General features: G+C 38.2%; 1 protein-coding gene across 6 annotated transcripts in view; it reads left to right on the forward strand.

Moving 5' to 3' along the window:
• The window catches only part of gramd1bb (GRAM domain containing 1Bb), a 169,669-nt gene that overhangs the window by 19,086 nt on the left and 129,746 nt on the right, over window positions 1–20,837 (forward strand). Inside the window, exon 1 of one of the 6 annotated variants that reach the window (XM_036149455.1) lies at window positions 14,095–14,313. The exons of the other annotated variants lie outside the window; for them this stretch is intronic. Coding sequence (XP_036005348.1) covers window positions 14,216–14,313 — 98 coding nt within the window. The 5' untranslated portion in view covers window positions 14,095–14,215. Of the gene's footprint in view, window positions 1–14,094; window positions 14,314–20,837 lie in introns of those variants that run through there. 6 annotated transcript variants of the gene reach the window in all.

A 20,837-nucleotide genomic window follows, 5' to 3' on the forward strand; every position in this document is an offset into this window, starting at 1 on the left:
TTAGGAACAAGCGTGAACTCAGTGTAAATAAACATGGATGATGAGAAAGAACAAAGCCGATAGTTTGTGGACTAAGTTTAACTGAGAAAACATTACAAAAAGAAAGGGTGCTGGTTAAAGGAGTGGGAACGGCGTGAATGGGGTGCTCTACATTGGCTGCGCTATGATATGCACCCCTTCTCGGGGTTTCTCTCATCTCGCTTTCTAGTTGGCTATACGTCACATTCAACAGGCTCGTGCTCGTTTATCCTCAGGGGGACACCGCACATGCTTGGATATCAGGGCAAGACAAACATGTTGAATATCCCCGATCTTTGGTCGGAGGGGTTTCGAAATTCTACTGAGCAGATCACACCACACACGGCAGGAATATCTCTTAAGATTATCTTAAGACCCACACCGAGATCAGGACCTGTCGGAAGGGGAAGATCGGGGGAAAAAAATCGAACTAAAAATCTTTCTGTGTGAACCAGCCTCAACAAAGACACACACCTGGGAACCAGACAAATCTGACAGCAGACATAATTTGATCTGGAATAACATTTGTATTTGCTAAAACCCTTACAAATGTTAGTCTTCTAAAAAAAATTAGGCTATTTCTATTTAATAAGATTGTGCAGACGACTAGAGCTACGACAAATCCCTCAGTGCTGTGTGACACGTTTTGTTGTCATGGTTGTCTGAATGTTTAGCCAGTGGCAATACCAGCACCTTCTATTTCTCCCTCCAATTACCATATTTATGTAATATCCATTCATTTTATTTTGTAGTTTTGGAAAAGAAAGATGTATGCTCTGCCTGTTAACATGGGTTCTCTCTGGGTACTCCAGCTTCTACCCAATATTCCCCCCCAAAAAAATGTTACCTTAGCTGCCCACTTTAAAACTATCCAGCAACGTGATACTCCCACTATAGCAATTCTGCATGTAGATAGTTTGTTTGCTGTAAATCTTTCTGCTACACTGAGCATATTCCAAATGCTGTCATTCAAAAAGAAGAAATGTGTGTTGTATCTCTTATGACAAAATTTAAACAGGACGTTTTCTGGCTTTGTTTTTGTTACTCCTCAATGAAAATCACGTTGGTAGAGCTAAGTAACAATTGTCCTATGAATTTCTAACATCTCATCACTGTATGTGTTCGCCTATATATTTTCCAAATCTGAATAAGACTTTTTCTAAAGGAGGCAGAGGAACGGCGGTCTAGAAACAGAAAATAACGAACAGCTGCAGATTCTGTCCTTTTGCCTGGAGCTGCCATATGTGCTGCTGAAGATGGATGTGCAGTTGGAGCCTTCTGTAATTACTTCACCAAGTCTGGTACGAACCCTGTGGATTCTCCCCCAATGTTTGCCTCTGTTGTTCTCCATATATTTTAATAATTTAATCTTCTTTCAGTTTTCTACCCTTTTCTTCCTTCACTTCCAATCTCAAGCTTATATTGCATTAAATGATATGGTGCTGCAATCCACATCCTATAGCAGCAAAGCTATATGCAGTAGTTCTGTGAAATACATGTACTCTTGATGACCTGGTATAGTATACTCAATTCTACAACTCTGCAATTTTAAAGAGTGTAAGCCTTCCAGCTGCAGTGTGCTTGTGTGCTTGTGTGATTGGACCATAACAGGGTAGTCTTAATAGCACCAAAACTACCTCAGAGATGCGAGGTGATAAGCCTGAGGCGAGGTCATTTTTTCCAGCTTATTTGTAAACAGATATATTGTAATTTTATGCGACTAGTATCGCCCTGGAGAAGAGAACGTTGTGCTCTCTGGCATCTCAAATACATTAAGGAAGCATTTGTAGCAGAGAGCTGCAATACTCACTATGAAAAGGCAAGACCGCATCTTTCATAAAAAGCTTGATGAAAATGTTTCTACCCTTGGGAAACAGCAAAAGGACGTTTACACAAGCTGTAGTTAAGAGTCAATTGTATCGCAGAGAAAAGTTAAACTGTTTTTTCTTCTTCCCCTTTTTTCTTTGGTGTGCTAGCACATCCTTACTTAACTCTGACATTGTAGCGAGTTTTGATTTTATAAACGGACCAATCAGAAATGTATATAAATTATCAGTAGAATAAAATGAATACAGCAGGACACATTTGAGCCCAGGTGAGATTTAACAGAGAATATCTTGAGCTTTTGGCAATTGAAGAGGTTTGCGAAGGTTAATATAGCACAATTGCTTGTTCTTTTTTTCATTACTAGTTGTTGTGTGTAACCGTCAGTCGCTTTGCCAGAATTCCCCCAATGTGGGACGATAACAGAATTTATTATCATCTTATCTTACACAAGCACAATGTACGACACAAGTAAGGCAGCATTCATGCACACGGTAATTCAGTACCTTACGGGGAAAAGGTAGTAATGGTTAAAGACAAGAAAAGTGCTAAAATTAGAATAGTGAAAAGTAATACCTCATCCATCTTACCCTCCTCCTATCCTTGCAGGGTACTAATGCCTGACTCCAGTGGCCATCAGCCAAGGGACAGGGTACACAGTAAACTTTACTTAATTAGATAATTTCGTACTTACACTCTAGAAAGGTCAGTAGTCCGTCACAGGTTCACAGAGACATCCTGGATAAATAATCACACACGTACATACTCACACTTAAGTGCAATTTTAGAGTAACTAATCATCAACCGTCATCTTTTTGGACTGTGGAAGGAAGCAGGAGTACCTGGAGTTACCCTGCACAAGCACAGGGAGAACATGCGAGCTCCATGCAGGTAAATGCCTACAAGGGATTCAAACCCAGGTCCTTCTAGATGCATGGCAACGATAATTAAGGAACCCTGCCTATGATCTTTGTTTGCTCGTATTTATACTTATCAAATATGACAAAAGTCCCAGTTTTCCAAATGAGATCTTAACCAATTTTGGCAAAGTGCTGGAGAGTCATTATTTTATGCTAAATGAAGTCAAACACAGCACTCATATTCAGTTAAGCCCATACAGAGACTTTTGATGCATTGATGTTACGTAAAAGAATCCACAATTAGTTGTAACAATAGACTTTATTTTAGAAATATCTATTTTAGATGTAAAAACATAACAGTAAAAATACTGTAAACTTTTTTACTTTTTATAAATTTAAATTAAATATTGACACACGGAGATTGCCAAGGTTATACTGTAATGAATTCTGGGTAAATGATGCGCACTAGATCCTTTTAACACAAGCTCCATCCAGCCAAAACAACGAGTAACATTGAACATTTTCAGTGTCATGGTTTGGAGGTGTCTGCTTATGTTTTATAATTTGGATTTATCGTTTTTCTTTTCATATGTTCTATTGGGCTTGCCATATTCAGTTGTTCGTTTTGCCGTCAGGGTTTTGCCAAAAGGTTGTCTTCTTTATGGTTTAGAATTGTTAGATGTTTTTCCGTATTACTGTATTTCTTTACTTTTTGCATTCTAGCTATTTCTTACATTCATTTTTGCTTGGAGTCTTGTGTTTATGTTTCAGTCAGATTATGTCCTTGTATATCAATTCAGCTCGGTTCATGTCACCCTCTACCATAGCCCCAGCTATTTTACTTCATTCATCCACCTGTGCTATGCTCATTATCCAGCATCTGTGTCACCTGGGACTCTGTCTATTTATACCTGCCTCCCACAGTCATTCTCTGCCAGATCATCAGAAAGCAATCGTGAGAGTAAACCTTCCAGCATGGCCTGTTTTGACTATAGCCTCTGTTTTTGGATTTTCCTTGTTTGCCTTGCCCTTGCTGCACACCTCATTGACTATCTGATTCTGGACATGGCCGCGGACTATTTTGACCATGATTCCAGCCTAGCCCTTTTTTTTTTTGTCTGCCTTCTTCTGTCTGTCATCTCTTGCTGTGAGCAGCCTGCTCCACTCTGGACATGTTCCTGCCCACATCTGTTTTTGTTTAATTGTTTTACTTTTTTATAATAAACCTTTAAAATGCAACTCGGTGTCTGGCTTGAATATGAAGTTCTCTGATCTGCTGGGCATAACATTCAGTTTGAACCGGAGCGCATGGAAATTGGTGTAGTAGTAATAATAATAATACGATGAATGACACGCACTACTCATAGGACTGTGTGATCCGGCAAGTAGTGGTCTGTGTTCGGTATCAGGTTCAATAACACTTGCTTAAGATCTGATCAGTCCTGTCTTTGGTCCGTTAACACCTGTTTCGGGTCTTGTCTTCGGTCTGGTGTCGGGTCCGTGATTTCACATTCAGTACCAGAGGCAGTACCTTCGTTATTAAAAAGGGCTTCCGGTGTTGCCTGTCTCTGATGTTTCTCCCAGCATCTTTCACTCGCAAGGCGGCGGGGTTTAGGCACTTTATGGATAAATATAGTTGGGACGGCAGTTGGTTTTAGCTTGCAAGGGTAACGCCCACCAGTTAGCTCATTTATCAATTTGTTCTTAAATATTATTTAAAGTCTTCTGGACAGAAGTGTTGAGGGCAAAAATGTGGGTCCTTCTGAAGTTGTGTTCTTCCACCGGCGGTCTTTCTTTTCTTTTCTTTCTTCATGTGGGAAAAGATGAAGAGTCACCTAATTTTTCTGTTTTGTTTTGTTTTTTTATTTAAAATTACAGCCAACAGCGACACAGCGTTGTCTAAATTTACACCAGTCAAACGCAATACAATAAAATAAAAAATAAAAAAACAACTCCAGGTAATGTTAACCCTCCAGTGTAGAGACGGTTGAAGTAAACATAAGAACGGCATACAAGTAAGATGGGATAACAGCCCAGATACATGTAAAAGGTTATAGTTTAAAGATTGAAACATGATCTATACACAGGCAGAAGACCCCCCCCCCCCCCCACCTCATAAGATAATGCCTCCAATTTCAGACCTGGAAACTAAGAGAGCTGTAGGCCCATTGAGTGTAAAGGAGCAGTTCAAGTGGGATAATAGGGAACAATGAGCTCTTTCAGAGAAGATGGGGCTAGGCTATTAGGGCCTTGTAATGACCTAGGCATTATATTCTACTCTGAAATTCACAGACACATAACATACACTTGTCATCAGAGGACAATTGTGTTGAGATCAATAGACATTAGAAGATTAGGGTAAACTAATGAATTTGAGGTTTACTAAGTTGTGTGCTTATTGCAAGAATTAGACAAATCACTGGCTTGTTTAATTAGTGTTTTAAAGGCATATTCTACTTTTTTTTAAGATAACTATCATCTCAAATTCTGACCTTTTCCCTGTTGTGTTGGTCCTTTGGGTATCCTTAAAATGTTGTAGGAATAGCATGTATATCAGAATCATTCCTTTCCATCCACAGACCTTTTTCACTGGCTATTGATGAGCAAAAACTCTGGGACTGTGAGAGAGCCAATGGATAACTGAGACAAGCCTCTAAGTATTAGAGGCTGTGAATTTGGCAACCTTTGCTAGGTGGAGCGATCAGTGAGTTTGGTTCATGGATTACTTTTAATGAATGCACAGTGCAGTGGCAAAAACTACAGGGATTTCCTGTCCCTCCAAGCACCAAGTCCCTGTAATAGTACATTCTCCCAGTTTAATTGGATTCGTCTCAAACAGCTATTTCAGGGCGTAGGGATGTGAACCTTACATGCAAGTTTGCTTTACTGTACTTCTAAATTAAATTCCTAATTGTGAAAATACCTTTTGAATGCATTGCTTTGTATCTTGTTTTCTATGTAAAGCTCATCCATGCCCTTTTGCGAGTTCCCCTTCACTGTGAGCTTGAGTCACCAAAATTACTTTTTGTTTAATGATTAAGTTTACAAATAATACAAATACAATAATCAAACTGCTGTTTCTTATTTCCGTCACAGGGCTGTAAATACTAAATGTGCGTTTGCTGTGCAAGACTGACCCACTTAAAGCTAAATATTTGATATGTTGATTATATTTTAATCTTTTTCTCATTGCCCTAATAGGTCTTAACAATTTGCTCTAAAAAATAAATGATGACTGTTTTACTCTTTTTTTATTAAAATCTCTTTAAATATTGCCAAACATTTGTCAGAATAAATGGATTTGATGCCATAATGGGACTTAAGAGACTTAAAGGGCAAGAAAGAAACATTAGGCTAATTTGTGCACAAAATTGCTGTCAAATCCCAAATTGTTTGTTTCTTGGTCCAAAAAAGGATATTTTCGGCTTCAGTCAGCCTTCCAGAAGATGTATTCTTCTAGTAAAAAAGTCTTTTATGATAGAAAACAACAGGCATCAGATAGAAATGGTAGATGTGTGTGTCTCATCTGCTAAACTGTCTGCGTTGTTTTTCTTTGTCAGCTTCCAATCAATGGAGACATTGTTCTGACTCACACTAAGAAGAAAGTTGTTTCTGCCAGACAACCGACTTTAGAACGCCTAGCGAACAAGCACTCCAGTAAAAGTCGCACTTATTGACAGACGGGGGGTAGATACCTAAATGCCTAAGTGGACACATGCTCCTTGAAAATTTTCCACAAGTTTTCCCTGTAATCCTTTAGTCCTATGTGGACAGGATCAGAGATCCAGTGGTGTTTAAAAAAAAAAAAAAGCTGCCAAGTACCGTTATCTTTGCTCTTAGCCGTTTCTCATTAACCGGTCAGTTTACGGTGCTGAAAGGGTGAGTCATGTCTCTCACAGAATGTCGAAATGTGTGCGAGGGAAAGGACGACAATCCTACACTGTCTGAAGTGAACAGGAAACGGCTAAAGTGAAAGATTCAATCACTGCCGTTAAAAAAGGAAAGCCAAACACTAAAATGTGTGAAGATTACAGCGAGTCTGTAACTTGTAAAGCAGCCTAACAATGTGAAAATACATTTTTTGATCAGTGTCTCAGCAGATTTTCATAAACTGATGCAGTAATTATTTAACTTCAACTAGAAAATTAAAATCCAACTATGTTTTTTAACTCATAAGACGAACCGAGTTCTGAGTGAGGGACACTGCAACAGAACACGGTGCAACAAATGTCTGTAGTTGCTTCACCGCGGCAACAACTACAGTAACTATAAACAGGTCCCTCCTGATGATAAGACCGTACGTCTCAATGACATTTACTTTTAGAAATAAAGCTGAAATTTTGAAATAATGCAATTGTCTAACTGTATAACCAAGGCTAAGTTGGAGTGGAGGAGGGAAGGTTGAGGGTTGAAGCTAATCCTTTAGATTTTTGCTGTTGTTGGCACATGGGTAAATTACTGAGTTCTGAGTGAGGATTACATCAATTTTTTTGGTTTCATCAACAAATAATGAATGGTACAAAATACTACTCTTGCATTAATATACTGATTTAAAATACATATTTGACAAAAAGGCATTGTATTACTATACACAAGATGCATCAACTGATGGATGATGCATCTCTCTTTTGATGTGTCAAACATTCTTAAAGATTTTCAGCTGCTGTTCAAAGGCTGTTAATGGTTCTGTGAACTAATTTCAGAACCAAAGGGGATCAGTCTTTTAGAGCTGTGGCCCCAGACTGTGGAGTGCATTGCCTTTTATCTTTACGCTGTCTTGACTCTGTTCATTCTTTTATGAAGTAGTTGAAGACCCATTTGTTCTGACTGGCTTTTAACCAGTTTTATGCTATGATGTTGCATTTATGCTGTTTTATTTTTACTTTATACATTTTTGTGTTGTTTTCTGGTTGTTTTTATTGTGAAGTACTTTGTGGTTTTTAATCACGTGAATGGCGCTATATAAATAAAGTTGAGTTACAATATGTGGACAGGAACCCTTTTTATAGCTTTGGGGCTGTAGTAAAACTCAGTGAGAGATATTATACAAATAAATATAAACCATGACAACCAGAGGCGTTTTAAGGGTGGTGAAACATTGGTGGCTTCAGCCCTATCCCAAAAAACGTATAATTTCCTTGAGACAACACCTTTGTTTATAAGTAATTTAAAATTAAAATGGCATAGAACATATTCTACCAGTTCTCTGTCTTGGTTGTGTTTTGATTGAACGTAAAATATTGTGAGTAAAACAAATAGGCTTACAATAATATTCCTTGGGTCTGTCATGATTTTGTTTTTTTGTGGGGGGATTTTTTGTTTTGATTTTTTCAGGACTTTTTTGAATCAGCCACCATCCTGTCAGCCTGTCACCTCTCAGCCACCAGCCACTATCCAATCAGCTCAGTCTCCTCAGTCACCAGTCATTTAGCCCAGATCAGCTCCACCTGCTGCCAGTAATTACAGTTAACTCGGCTCACCTGTTCACCTGTTTACATAAACCAGTTTCAGCCAACTCATCTCGGCCAGAATGTTACATCTTATCTTGTGTGATGTGCTTTAACACTACCAGTTCTTCTGTGCTCAGCCAGCTGGACTCTTCTGATTAAGTTGCCTGTCTGCTGCACAAATCTGCCTGTTTCTCCGTGAGTTCCAGCCACTCGTTTTGCCTGTTGGTTCTCTGGTCCACATCGCCTGTCACTACCTGCATCTTCTGGTCCCCTGCTCATCCCTGCCTGCACCATCAGCCATTACTCATCTGTCAAGTCTGGTTATGCTTGCCTGCCTCACATGCCACTTCTCATCCCCTTCAGTAAACCTTTTAAATCGTAACTCTGTTTGGTTGAATATTGGGTTCACCAGCGTCATCCATTAAAGGGTGTAATTTTTTGTAAGTAGTTGAAGTGAAGGCTGAACAGACACAGAGCTTAGGATTGATAGAAACATTTCACTAAAGGAGACGATGAAAGCTTTTGGACATATCAAAAATTAGCTTAAATCTTTAGTCAAATGGTAAGACTGTAAAACACATTCACTCATTTTAATTTAATATAAAAGGTTTTTAAACATTTGATTCAAATTCATTCTGTCAATATTCTTTCATTCATGAAGCTTCTTTTCTTTTCAGCCCTTCAATCCACCTCTGAAGAAACTGTTCATTTAGCCAGCCAAAAATAAATAGTTTACTCTCCACTAAGAATGTGAGCCATTGGTCTTTACAGTTAAGCACTTTCTGTAGGAAAAAAGGCGTTAACTTGTGGGGGTTATAATATTACATAGAGCCTCATCCTGGACCTTTCTTGGACCCTAATCTTCTGTCTTGCTTTCAGTATTAATATTTCAGTTATCAGGGACTATATGCAACTGGTAAAATACATTATTTCACAAGAAAACCACTTATATTGATAAAAATACTTCAAGACTGCAGATTTTTTTTATTGAAACAATCTGACCTGATTATGAATATAAATTGTGTATGGTGTTATATATTTTTATTTATTTTTTATTTTAGGAATGCAAAAGAGTTAAGTGGGAAATATTAGCAATAAACTTGTGAGAACTTTAGACATAGAAGAGGAAGAAAATGAACAGAGAGGAAGGAGGAAGACAAGAATGCTTACTTTGAGACCTAGTACAATGTTCTACTGACACCAGTAGATGTGTCATATTTTCCTGGTTTATGGAGCAACATGTTTTTCTGTCTACATGCAGATGTGGACTGAATGCAGGAATAAGAAGCAATTTGGTGATCTGAAGGAGTTTTTAATGCGTCAGCTATTTTAAGATGAAATGCTTTGCCTTTTCACATCATGATGCCAATCTAGCAAGAAGCTCCCTGAGAAGGTTCCTACTGTTTTCTCTGACAGCCAGAGCTTTTTAAGTCTAACTCTAGCTCAGGTGAAAGCGCCTCTGCTCCCTTCCTGTTCCTCATAATGACCCTGCTGAAGCATATTAGAATAAACATTGATCTCTGGTCTTTCTGGGTAAATAAGTGAATAACTGTAACTTACAATCAGCCCTTTACTTCAGCCTGTCTGCCTCTTCCAAACAGGCTCCCCCTCTCCAGTTGCCTCTGCCACTGCTCTGAAAAGAACTGTGTTCTCTGTTCCCGGTTCGAATAATGACCGAGGCAGGCCGACGCCTCTGGGCTGCAGGTTCGTCCCTGATTGTGCAGTTGCAGTACCACATATTGCACAAATAACTTGTATTGTTCTTCGATTATGATGGAGCAGAAAGTGATTATATTGCATACAGTAGAAACAAATTTGATATGTTTTAAAATAAAAATATTAAATCCGATGTCATTTGAAAGCTTAAGGTACCATTTTAACAGACAGATAGCTACTTCGGTCTTCTGTCATAAGATCCGGGGCAGAAGCCCGGATCTAAAGATGTGCCTGGTGAAATCATAGAATGGTAGTGAACACTTCCAGTCACAGTGTTTGGAAATTATTCCAATAAAGTCTCGATGATTTATCCAATCCGGCTGGTCACATAAAGAACGAACAACATGCACTGCAGACTTCTTATGCCTCATCTAAGGGTAGTGCTCATGATTCAACAATATAATGAGACGTCCATTGGAGACCTCCAAGACCAAAACCACCCCAGACCAAAAAGAGCACAACAGCTTGTGTCAAACTTAACCAAAAATCTTTTCATAACCATTTTTTTGAGATGCTGAGTCATGACTTTAAATCAGTGACATGCAGCCAAGCTCTGCATAGCTTGGCTGAATGCTAGTTTAGCCATTTGAGTCAGGTGTGAAGGGCAAGGGACACATTTGAAAGCTGCAGAACACCGGCCCTCAAAGATTTAAATTGGAGACCACTGCTTTAAATACTTAATCCTCAAAAACCATACAATGTGGCTGAATTAAAACAATTCGTCAAAGAAGAGTATGACAAAATTCCTCCACGGCATTATAAAGAGAAAAAAAATTAAACGAAAAAAGAAAAAAAAAACAATTACCAGGTATCACCTTTGCTTGGCGGCAATTGTTACCACCTAGGATGACACAACCAATTAGTAGGTTTAAGGGGCAGTTACTTTTTCACATATCGCCAGGATGATTTGTACACCTTTTTCCTTAAATAAAGTCACTGTTTAAAAACTGAATTTACTCAGCTAACATTTTATATGACAATAAAGTTTGGTGATCTGAAACATTTAACTGTGACAAAAAAAAAGGAAATCTGTAGGAGATTAAGATTTATCTAACTCAACAAGCTAATCACAATCTAGATATAACATTTCACTCATATTTTTGTGGGGACCTTTGTGCTTTAAAGCATTTGCTTGCAGGAGATTTCTTTTCACATATCTTAATATATTGAATTTCTTGGAAAATCTTTTGTTGTGCTGTGATTTGGCTTGGTTGTTTTAGTTGTTTGCCTGCCTTGTCTCTACCCCTACTTGACTTCGGACTGGATTGTTGACTGTTTGCTTGGATACCTGGTTTGACCCTTTCTTGACCCTTGGTTTTATGGAACACCGAAGTGCTCAAAAGACTTTAGGCAAGAAGTTAGCTATGTAAACCCAAAATATCTGCTCAGTGTGTTGACATACTGCTTGATTTTAAAAATGCTCAGACTTGCTTGCACTCCCGATGGCTTAGCTGACCGGGAGTAGTCTAGGCTCAGTATCCCTAAAGAGAACGCCTTGAATTTTGTTTAGTGGTATATTTCTATATCAACATAAAAAAATTTGTCTTATTAATGAATGAGGATACAATTAAACATTTTAAAGAAAAGGTTGTGAGCCATAATGTGTAAAGAAAAAAATAATAACCATATACAGTTATTTACAGAGAAGGATGCGGGATTAATCGTTGGGGCTCCACTTGTTTGGCTTCACAGCTGCTTTGCGCTGTCTCACTAAAGTAACACTAAAGTAAGGGCGGTGTCAGCCAGTGGAGGCTAGACCATCCCGACCCCAATTCACAAGCCGATCTCTCATTTCCAATATTTTCTTTTTTGCGGTGGACAAAGTACCCGGCCCACGTAGACCGAGTCCTTTATGTAGCCCTGAATTGGAACCTTCAGGCCTGACTTGAAACTTTGTTCTGGATTGCTTTCATCTGGGTAAAGAGGCAGCCAATCATACTGCTCACCCAGCCCTGTGAAATAAATGTATCATCATATGCATTTTCAAAGAAGAATGAAAAATATTGCATAATACTGAGATGATAATGTTATAAGCATTCACTTATTTTCCAATTTAATTGTCACTTTGAATAATTATCTCTTATTTATTCAAGTAGATAATAATTTCATAATGTTTTATTTAATAATTTCAGTTTGAGCACTTTGGTGTTCCATATGGTTTGCATTCCCAATTGTTATATGTTATCCTTAGTTTAATAAATTGTGCAAAAAAAAAATGCAAAAGCCATGCATTTGGATTCAAGGTCTGACGCCCGCTCACAGTATTTCTTTTTTCGAGAATCAAGAATTTTATTTCATTGTTACTGTAATGAAATTTTTATACCAGTTTTTAGTTTCAGTAAATTTAAGATAATAACTCGTGTACAAAAGTAAATGCTTTAACTAACACAATGTTTCCTCATTCCAGCCAGAAACATTGGATTGTATAATTATAACCTTGGTGTCATCTGCATTATGGTTGTATTTCCAGCTGCTTTTATAAAGTAAAACTGATGAAACTGCATTACTGAAGTTCAGTCTGGAGAGACTCACATAGACAAAAAGGGCATTAGAAATATTTATTGACATAAATCAGAAAAGTTCTTTGGTGCTCGGAGCCCGGCAGAAGACATGAAAGCTGTGAATGTCTGACCTTGGATGTTAATTTTAGGATTAGGATTAGTGAAGTCTTCCCCCCGGGGTCCGGACACTGGTGGTGGAGGCCAAAGGAGAGAAGGAGCCAGGTGGAGCCTTCAAGCACGAAGAAGGAGATGGGGTTTCATCTCCCGGCATGCAAGATACTAGGGGCCAGGGCCTGTAGGCACAAATATTCTCAGAGTGCTCTCAGGGAGCTCCTAATTTAGCCTTAAAATTCCTGCCAAAAGGTTTTATCTTAAAAGCGATTCAGATAGTTGCTGAGAGGGACTCTGAGTGAGGAGATTAGATTTTTTTTTTTTTTATCTTAGTGAGGTGTGACACTGTCAATAAAGAGCTTTGATTGGTTTATACAAGAAACAAACAAAGAACAATACAAATGCGCTCTCAGTAATCAAGGGAGAGAAATTGACTGATTAGATTGGATTAAAAAATGTTTGACATGATGATGAAACTTAGCTAAATTAAAAAAATTGTCACACAGCATCAAAATATTTGAACGTTCCTTATTTACATCCTCTTCATTATTTTCATTTGCTTATTTTGAGGTTTACTTACCATTCTGGTCATTTTACTGCTTCATCTTTTTGATATTAATGTGCACTCAGCTGTCAGCATTTTACTGAGATTGCCTACTTGTATAGAGCGATTGGATTTGGCAAAACGATTCACATAAAATGGAGAAAAAATGTGGGGAAAACCAGACTAGACAGAGTAGCAGCGCCTCTGTCTGCTCAGTTCTGGGAAGAGAATATTAGAGTGTTGAAAGGTAAATGGGTCCCAGGCCCATGGTGCCAAAAGACAGACTTGATTCTGGCAGATCAGTGCGTCTTTTTCTTGACCCGTGTTGGTGTTTTTACGCCCCATCTTAGAAAGTAAGAAACAATCGTGCGTACAAGCATGCAGCAATCATAAGCCAAACAGGAGATGCCATCACACAAGCAAATTTCCATAGGACCATTTAGGCTACTGACATTATCATGTACAATACAGAAAATGCTTTCTCTACTGTTTTACATCTTCCCTCTATGTATATAGAGTGTATATCATTGTAATTTTTCTCTCTCTAGAGTGCGTATTTATGTATATATTTTTCTGGGACTTTCTCCAATTCTTTGTAAAAGGCTTTAAATAAAAAAAAAAAAAAAAAACATTTTGAGTCTGGAAATAATAATGTAATTCCTCTGTACTATATTTTTGAACATTTTCACACTTTTTAAATTATAAATAAATAAATAAAACACCTCACCCCACCAAAAGCAAGTCTCTGGCACTGTTATTTTGGGGGTCGCATGCTCATAAGTTTGGGAACCCCTGATCTGAAATATATCTTTCTATGTCATAAACATACAAGTGTCACTTTTTTTTCATTGACGCTGATCTCAAATTTTCGCTGACGTTCTCATTTATTGAGATCCATATTATACATCCCAGAAGAGGAGTTTGAAAAAGATAGTCAATAAATAAAGTCCGGCCATGAGGCAGGACTGAGGGCAGTAAGAGGTTAAAAGCAGGGTGGTGTTTGTCCAGACACTGATAGGTCACCGCGCAGTGGTCTGCTCTGAGCGCCTCTCATCCGTGAAGTAACGGCTCTCCGCCTCCTCCAAGATGCACTGATTTCACTTCGGCGTTCCTCGCTCGGTCAAACGGAGCCACAGACCTCGTCTCACCGGGTTGATTTTTTTTATCTGCCGTCATGGATGAGCGCAGTTCATGAACTTTCCCCCGGCGCTGGCCTGTTCAGGATCTCTGTGGATGACCGAGTTTGTGGAAGTTTGTGGCGACGACAGGACAAAACCAAAACATCGAAGGTAAAATCGTTCTGTTTTTTTTTTTTTAAGCTGAGAAAAGTACGCGAGAGGTTTTCTGGAGTTTTCGGCTCAGTTAGATTAAAAAAAGCCTCTTTTGTTGAGTTTACGCGTAATAATCTCAGAACTGCGCGGAGCGACGTGAGCTGCGCGTCGGTAAAACGAACCGGGTTGAACTTTTTCTCTGACGGTCGGTCAGTTCTGGTGCTGATGATGTTTTGAAGCCCTGCTGAAGCTGTGGAAACATCACAGCCCGCAGACTTGCCATGCTTGGCGGTGGATTGCAGGCTGTGATTCCCTGCATCGCTGAGGGACCGCGGCTGTAATGCACTTGTTGTCCCGTTCCTCCTCCTCCTCCTCCTCCTCCTCCTCCTCCTCCTCCTGCCGCCTGCTGCTTCAGACACATGCAAGGCCGCGGAGGGTCAGCCTGTCTTAATATAATGCAAACATGTCTGTTAATGATTGCGCAGGGTTAGCAGCTCTCAGGCAACCATCATCGCCATATCTTGTGAGCCTGCTCGTCTCTGATCACATTTTTGACCGTTTAACATCTTCTTGTAATGTATATGTTCCTGGTGTGATGTTTTTGGTTATTTCCTTTTTTTTTTAATTACAAAAGTTGTTGTGTTACACATGGGGACATTTTCTTTATTTTCTTCTAAACGTCTGGATGTGGGTATTTCTCGTCACCTTTGCTTGTGACTCTAAAAAGTTTTTTTCTTCTCCTGCCTTTCGGTGATATTGTTTTACTGATTTAGGAAAATCAACTTGTGACTCCCTTCGATCTTTGAACCACTGTCCCTGAACCTGTTCAGTAATCTGTTCTGTAATTCACACACATCCTTTATGTCCGGGCATTTGTTTTTTTTTTTTTTTTTTGCTTTTGCTTGTTAGATAGTGTGTGACACTACAGATTGCTGGAGTTTCCGAAAGCAGTCACTGGGAAGATAACAGATGTCTCAGAAAATGTGGACATCAGAGAATTGACATATTTAGATTGGACAACATGGACTGATAAAAGGGAAATGGGTCACTTCAGGATATGCTGAACACTAATGATAAAGTCAAACTTTGGTTGTGATTGAGATTCGTCAATGTAAAAGGAAATGTCCAGAAGCTCAAGTGGGGACATTCTAAAACGCTTAACGTGAAAAAGCTTAACGTGGCTTAAGGTAGGAAAACAACGAGGAATCATCACCAAATTTGGCATGGCCATCTCTTGTCATGAAGACTTAAGCCTGTCAAAAGAAAATAAACCGAAATCCAATGATTATAGAAGATATCTCACATTAACGTTTTCTTCTTCATTGGCGCCTATGGCGAGAAAAAGGCTTAACGTGGTTTAATGTACCTAATCAACGATCAATGATCACCAAATTTCTCATTCATATTGCTCCTAATAAGCACATAAAACTGTCAAAATGTCAAACCCAAAGTCCAATTATTATGGACGTTATCTAACATTAAGCATTTCTGCTTCATTGAGCCCTATTGAAAGGAAAAAGCTTAACACAATTCAATGTACTTAAACAACGCTCAGTGATCACCAAATTTCTCTCATATATTGCTTACCATAACCACTTAAAACTGTCAAAAAATCGAACCCAAAGTCCAATTATTATGGACGTTATATGACATTAAGTATTTCATAGATATAGAGGCTGGCTATATGAAAGCAGAAACGCTTAATGTTAGATAACTTCCATAATAATTGGACTTTGGGTTTGACATTTTGACAGTTTTATGTGCTTATTAGGAGCAATATGAATGAGAAATTTGGTGATCATTGATCGTTGATTAGGTACATTAAACCACGTTAAGCCTTTTTCTCGCCATAGGCGCCAATGAAGAAGAAAACATTAATGTGAGATATCTTCTACAATCGTTGGATTTCGGTTTATTTATTTTTTTGACAGGCTTAAGTCTTCATGACAAGATATGGCCATGCAAAATTTGGTGATGATTCCTCGTTGTTTTTCTACCTTAAGCCACGTTAAGCTTTTTCAAGTTAAGCTTTTTCACGTTAAGCGTTTTAGAATGTCCCGCTCAAGTGAGCCTCCATCAGTGCTGATGGAAGTGGGCGTCTTATATGTTCAGTGGTTGCACTAGGTTGGATAATAACAATGAGTTCTTACATAGTTTAGCTGTCATTTCCTCTGATTTTTTTTTTGTAATGCTATATACAAATTAGAGCTGTGCAATATGGACAAAAAAATAATACCTGAATATTTTCAGGCTGGATGCCTATATCCATATTTTTATGTTGATATGTTTTTACTATTCATAAAGTAATTATAAAAAGGCATCACTGAATCAATCACTGATCGGGCATTCTCGGTCGCTGGGCCGAGGCTCTGGAACAAATTGCCTCCTGTTGTTCGTACCACTACTGGCTTTGACGTTTTTAAGGTCAGCCTTAAAACTTATTTATACAGACTGACTTTTAACATTCAGTAACACGGTGTCATAATTTGTACTGTATGATTTTTATGTACAGCACTTTGATCACCTCAGGTAAATACAAGTTGATTGCTTGTGAGACATTTGGAATAATCAATCAATCTGATTTTTTTAACAGACAGCTGTAGATAAATATGAGAAATGCAATGCAACATAGACCATCTTGATACATCTTGATACAATCGATATAGTCTCATCTTACACCCCTTTTAAAAAAGTCCCTATTTTTAAAATATGTGGTTCTCAAACTTCACCGCAGTACCACCTCAGTAAATATCATTTTTTTTCCAAGTATCATCACTATGTCATGTTTTAAAACAGTTTTGCAACAGGGCTTTGTCTTTTTCAGTTTATTGTTTAACTGTAACAATAAAATGAAGTGTGAAGTTTATGAAAATATTTCAGTTTTTTTACTCCTCAGCTGAAAAGTCCAATTTTGTAAGTGAAACTATTGGCATAACGGGTCCTAAAAGTTGGATTTAGTGGAACCATAGTTCTAGAAGGTTCTACTGATGCTAAGAGATAAAGTTCTATTGGATACAATAATCCAGACTTACTTTAGTTGGCTGAAAGGGAAATGTTGGAGCTGGTTATTTGAGAATGAAATCTTATATGTGGCACGATAGTTGGAGCAAGCATGAAAAATTAGACTGAAAACTCTGTACCTTGTTACATTGTAAAAATGACTGGTATATTGGAAATTCCTTTTTCTGTTTGTAGTGTCTTAAAATGTCACTATGGTATCACATAATGACAATAAAGCTTCTTGATTCATTATTAATTTATAGACAATAATTATGTTTCAAGAATAAATGCATACTTACATCTTCATTATGTAGCCATGGTGAACTATACCTTAGTGATGTTATTACAATTTTTTTTTTAATTGGGCAAGTCAGTTCTAGACACAGAGTATTTCAAGTCATAACAATACCAGATTAGGTATCAAATGTCAATTATGCTTGGCATAAGTTGGCAAAATTGTGCAAATTGTGTGATATGTTTAGTAAAATTGTGCATATTGTGTGATATGTTTAGCAATGCACTTGGCCAAGTGCTCCATTATTAGCTGTTGTTTTTTTTTTTCTTTAAGAACTATGCTTTCATGCATGATTATTGTGATTTTACCGTAAAAGAAAAAGTGATGTGATGTTTTAGCCCATCATAGTAGGGAACCCTCTGTCTCTGGTTTGTCTGTGTACGCCGCCATGCTCTCTTGTTGTGATGTCGCTTAATATGCTAACTTGTGGAAGTTACGTGGCTCAGTGTCCATTTCAATCATTTTGTTTTGCACACTGTAGATGACGGCTACTTCAATCCGTGCATTCATCATTTATGCTCCATCATTTCTACTGCAAAGTCAAGAAAAACAATGTGCCCTGAGGGTAGTACACCAGCAACTTCTTATGGTCCACTGTTACGTAAAATTGGAAGGTGTTGATCTTTTTTTTCCCCCATGTCACAGCTTGCAGAAGACAGCAGCTGGATTGTATTTACAGCACACAACACTGATAAATCACAGTGTTATAGTGAGACCGTGGGTAAAAATAGAGCTGGACAGATAAACTTGTTGTGGACAGTGAAATTGTTGTGTAATCAACACTGACAGACAACAATCCTTGGTTGGTTGGACTTAGAATGTGGTGCTGCATCTTCTTGAGAGGACACATCTGCTGTGCGGTACACATGAAGGACAGCGTGTGAGAAAGGAAATCTTCAGGGCGCCTGCAGCTGAATATGCAGTCTATTCCCATGTGGCACAGCAAGCTCTGTTCAGTGTGTGTGTGTGAGTTTGAGTGTGTGTGTTTGCGTTTCCTTCCATCACTCTTAGTGCCTTATGATTTACTTTAAAGAGCAAATTTTTGGTCAAAATCATCATCTCATTGCTTTCTAATACAAACACTGGACATTTCCAAGTTAAAGAGGAATTGTCTCTTTAACCTTAATTAAAGGTTTTGTCAGTAACAAGGGAACAGACGCTGCTTATGACAAAATATTAGGTAAAGAGCGGTCCTGGCAAATATACAATATAAAAGGTGTTGGTGCTTCAGTCATGTTTTCTTTGAATAATTTTACTGTCACCGTGAATTGTAAAGGATGTAATATAGTCTTAAAAGTGGCATTCAGCTAAATGAGAACAACATGTTCTACACAGGGGCAGCGGATATGCGGAGTAGTTGGCAGACGGCTCTTTCTGAATGAAGTCGCTTTGAATGCAACTCACAGCCGCATGTCTCCCACTTTTCCGGACAGTCCTTCTCTTAAAGTGGTTTGTTGGTGTCAGGCCTGGGAAAATGTTTCCTAACCCCACAGGAAATGACGGTGGGTGTGGAGATTAAGAGTTAGCTTGTATTTATTACTAATTTTGTCGTTTAAGAGGACAACTTATCTTATTAAACATATAAAGTTTTTTTAAGCAACTTTTAACAACATATGATACATTATCAGGATATATTGTGCTGAGGATTGAACTTTGCAGGCAATGTATACTGTAAGAATATACTGTACATTCCTGAACGTCCTCAACCCCCTTTTTTTTACATTTCATGGTTGTTTGGATGTTTGAGAATGCACTGTTGGTGGTACCAATAGTATTTGTATGCTAGATGTATTATTATTATTCATTTAGCTGCGTTTCCCTCCGGTTCAAAATGGGTGGGTTAGCTTATTTTCTGATGTTTGCATTTAAAGATCAAACTTAATCCATACTAAATCTATTAATCAATGCAAATTTACTCTTGATCATTTTGGATGTGCAAATGTCCTAAATAAAACGTAATTAATTCTCCAATTCTTTATACTTTGTGTTTGTCTTCCGTCCACTAAGCCATTTTAATCATTTTAGGATGAAACCTCAGTAAATCCACACAAAAAAAACTGTTTTATCAACTCGACAAGTGAACCAAGTTCAGTGGTTTTTGGACTTTTTAATTGTAACTTTAAAAAAAAAATGTTGGTTGATACTATCAAACAAATCTGAGACTGAAACTCAAAGCTTTCCTCCAGGAACTTGCCATATGCATGTCATGTGAAGAAACTTGGTATTTGGCTGATAAAAGGAACTGATAACAAAAAACAACTATAGTTTCTAATAACAACAGTTATCTAATCTAATAACAACAACAGTCTCTAATAACTACATCTTTAGTAAACAAGAAAGTCCACTCTTTAGTGTTACTGTTTCACCGTGCCGTGTCTAAGGTGAAACACCCTCGGTGGACCCAGTTCGTTTTACCCAGTCAGGCGACCCCCACTTACTTATTACCTTGAATGTAGGAAGCATAAAACAGACAAGTATGCTTTTAGTTATATTTTATCTAGGTAAAGACAGAGAAATAGTTACAGTCACACCAGCGCTGATGGGCCCCTGATCGGCAGGAGGCCTCGAGTGCTCATCACACAAACATTATAAAGGGATCTCGGGACACACCCATACAAGGGCGGTACACATCCAAACTGTGACATCAGCAGGGAAGCTGTGTCACCTCCGGGGTGGTATCTGATAGATATGTGCCAATCTTTTGGGTCAGTGCCATCTAAGTGTGCCATGCAGTTCTGGGATAAACAGCTCGTTCCACTTGACCTTGTTGATATCCTAACATTAGTGTTAATGTATTTCTATTGTACATGTATTATAGATGCAACTACAATACAAGCAACGTAAGTAAAATATGGGTATGGTATGCATACATGTCTATATAAAAAATGAAGCAGTTCTAATATTCTGTATTTAAATAATGATACTAGACTGAGAAAGGAAGGACGCATTAAGCCTGACAAACTCTGCACTGCTGCGATGGCCATTTATCCATTCACCGTGAAAACAGATGGCTGTAACTAGCAGATCTGTCATATTTTAATCACTATTCATACATGATTTGCCACTGTTTGCATCTTCATCTTTCACTCAGGGTGAGCAGTGCCAACTACTTCCAGTATGTCAAGAACAGCTTTCATTGTTATCTAACTCAAACAGCACAGCATATCCTGAGCTGTTCTGACTATTCAGACATCACAAACTGTCCCAGTTGTGTTAGGTTTACGAGTGCTGTTTTAGTTCAGCCAGC

This window comes from Fundulus heteroclitus, chromosome 18 (genome assembly GCF_011125445.2).
Source record: "Fundulus heteroclitus isolate FHET01 chromosome 18, MU-UCD_Fhet_4.1, whole genome shotgun sequence".
Classification (NCBI taxonomy): Eukaryota; Metazoa; Chordata; class Actinopteri; order Cyprinodontiformes; family Fundulidae; genus Fundulus; species Fundulus heteroclitus.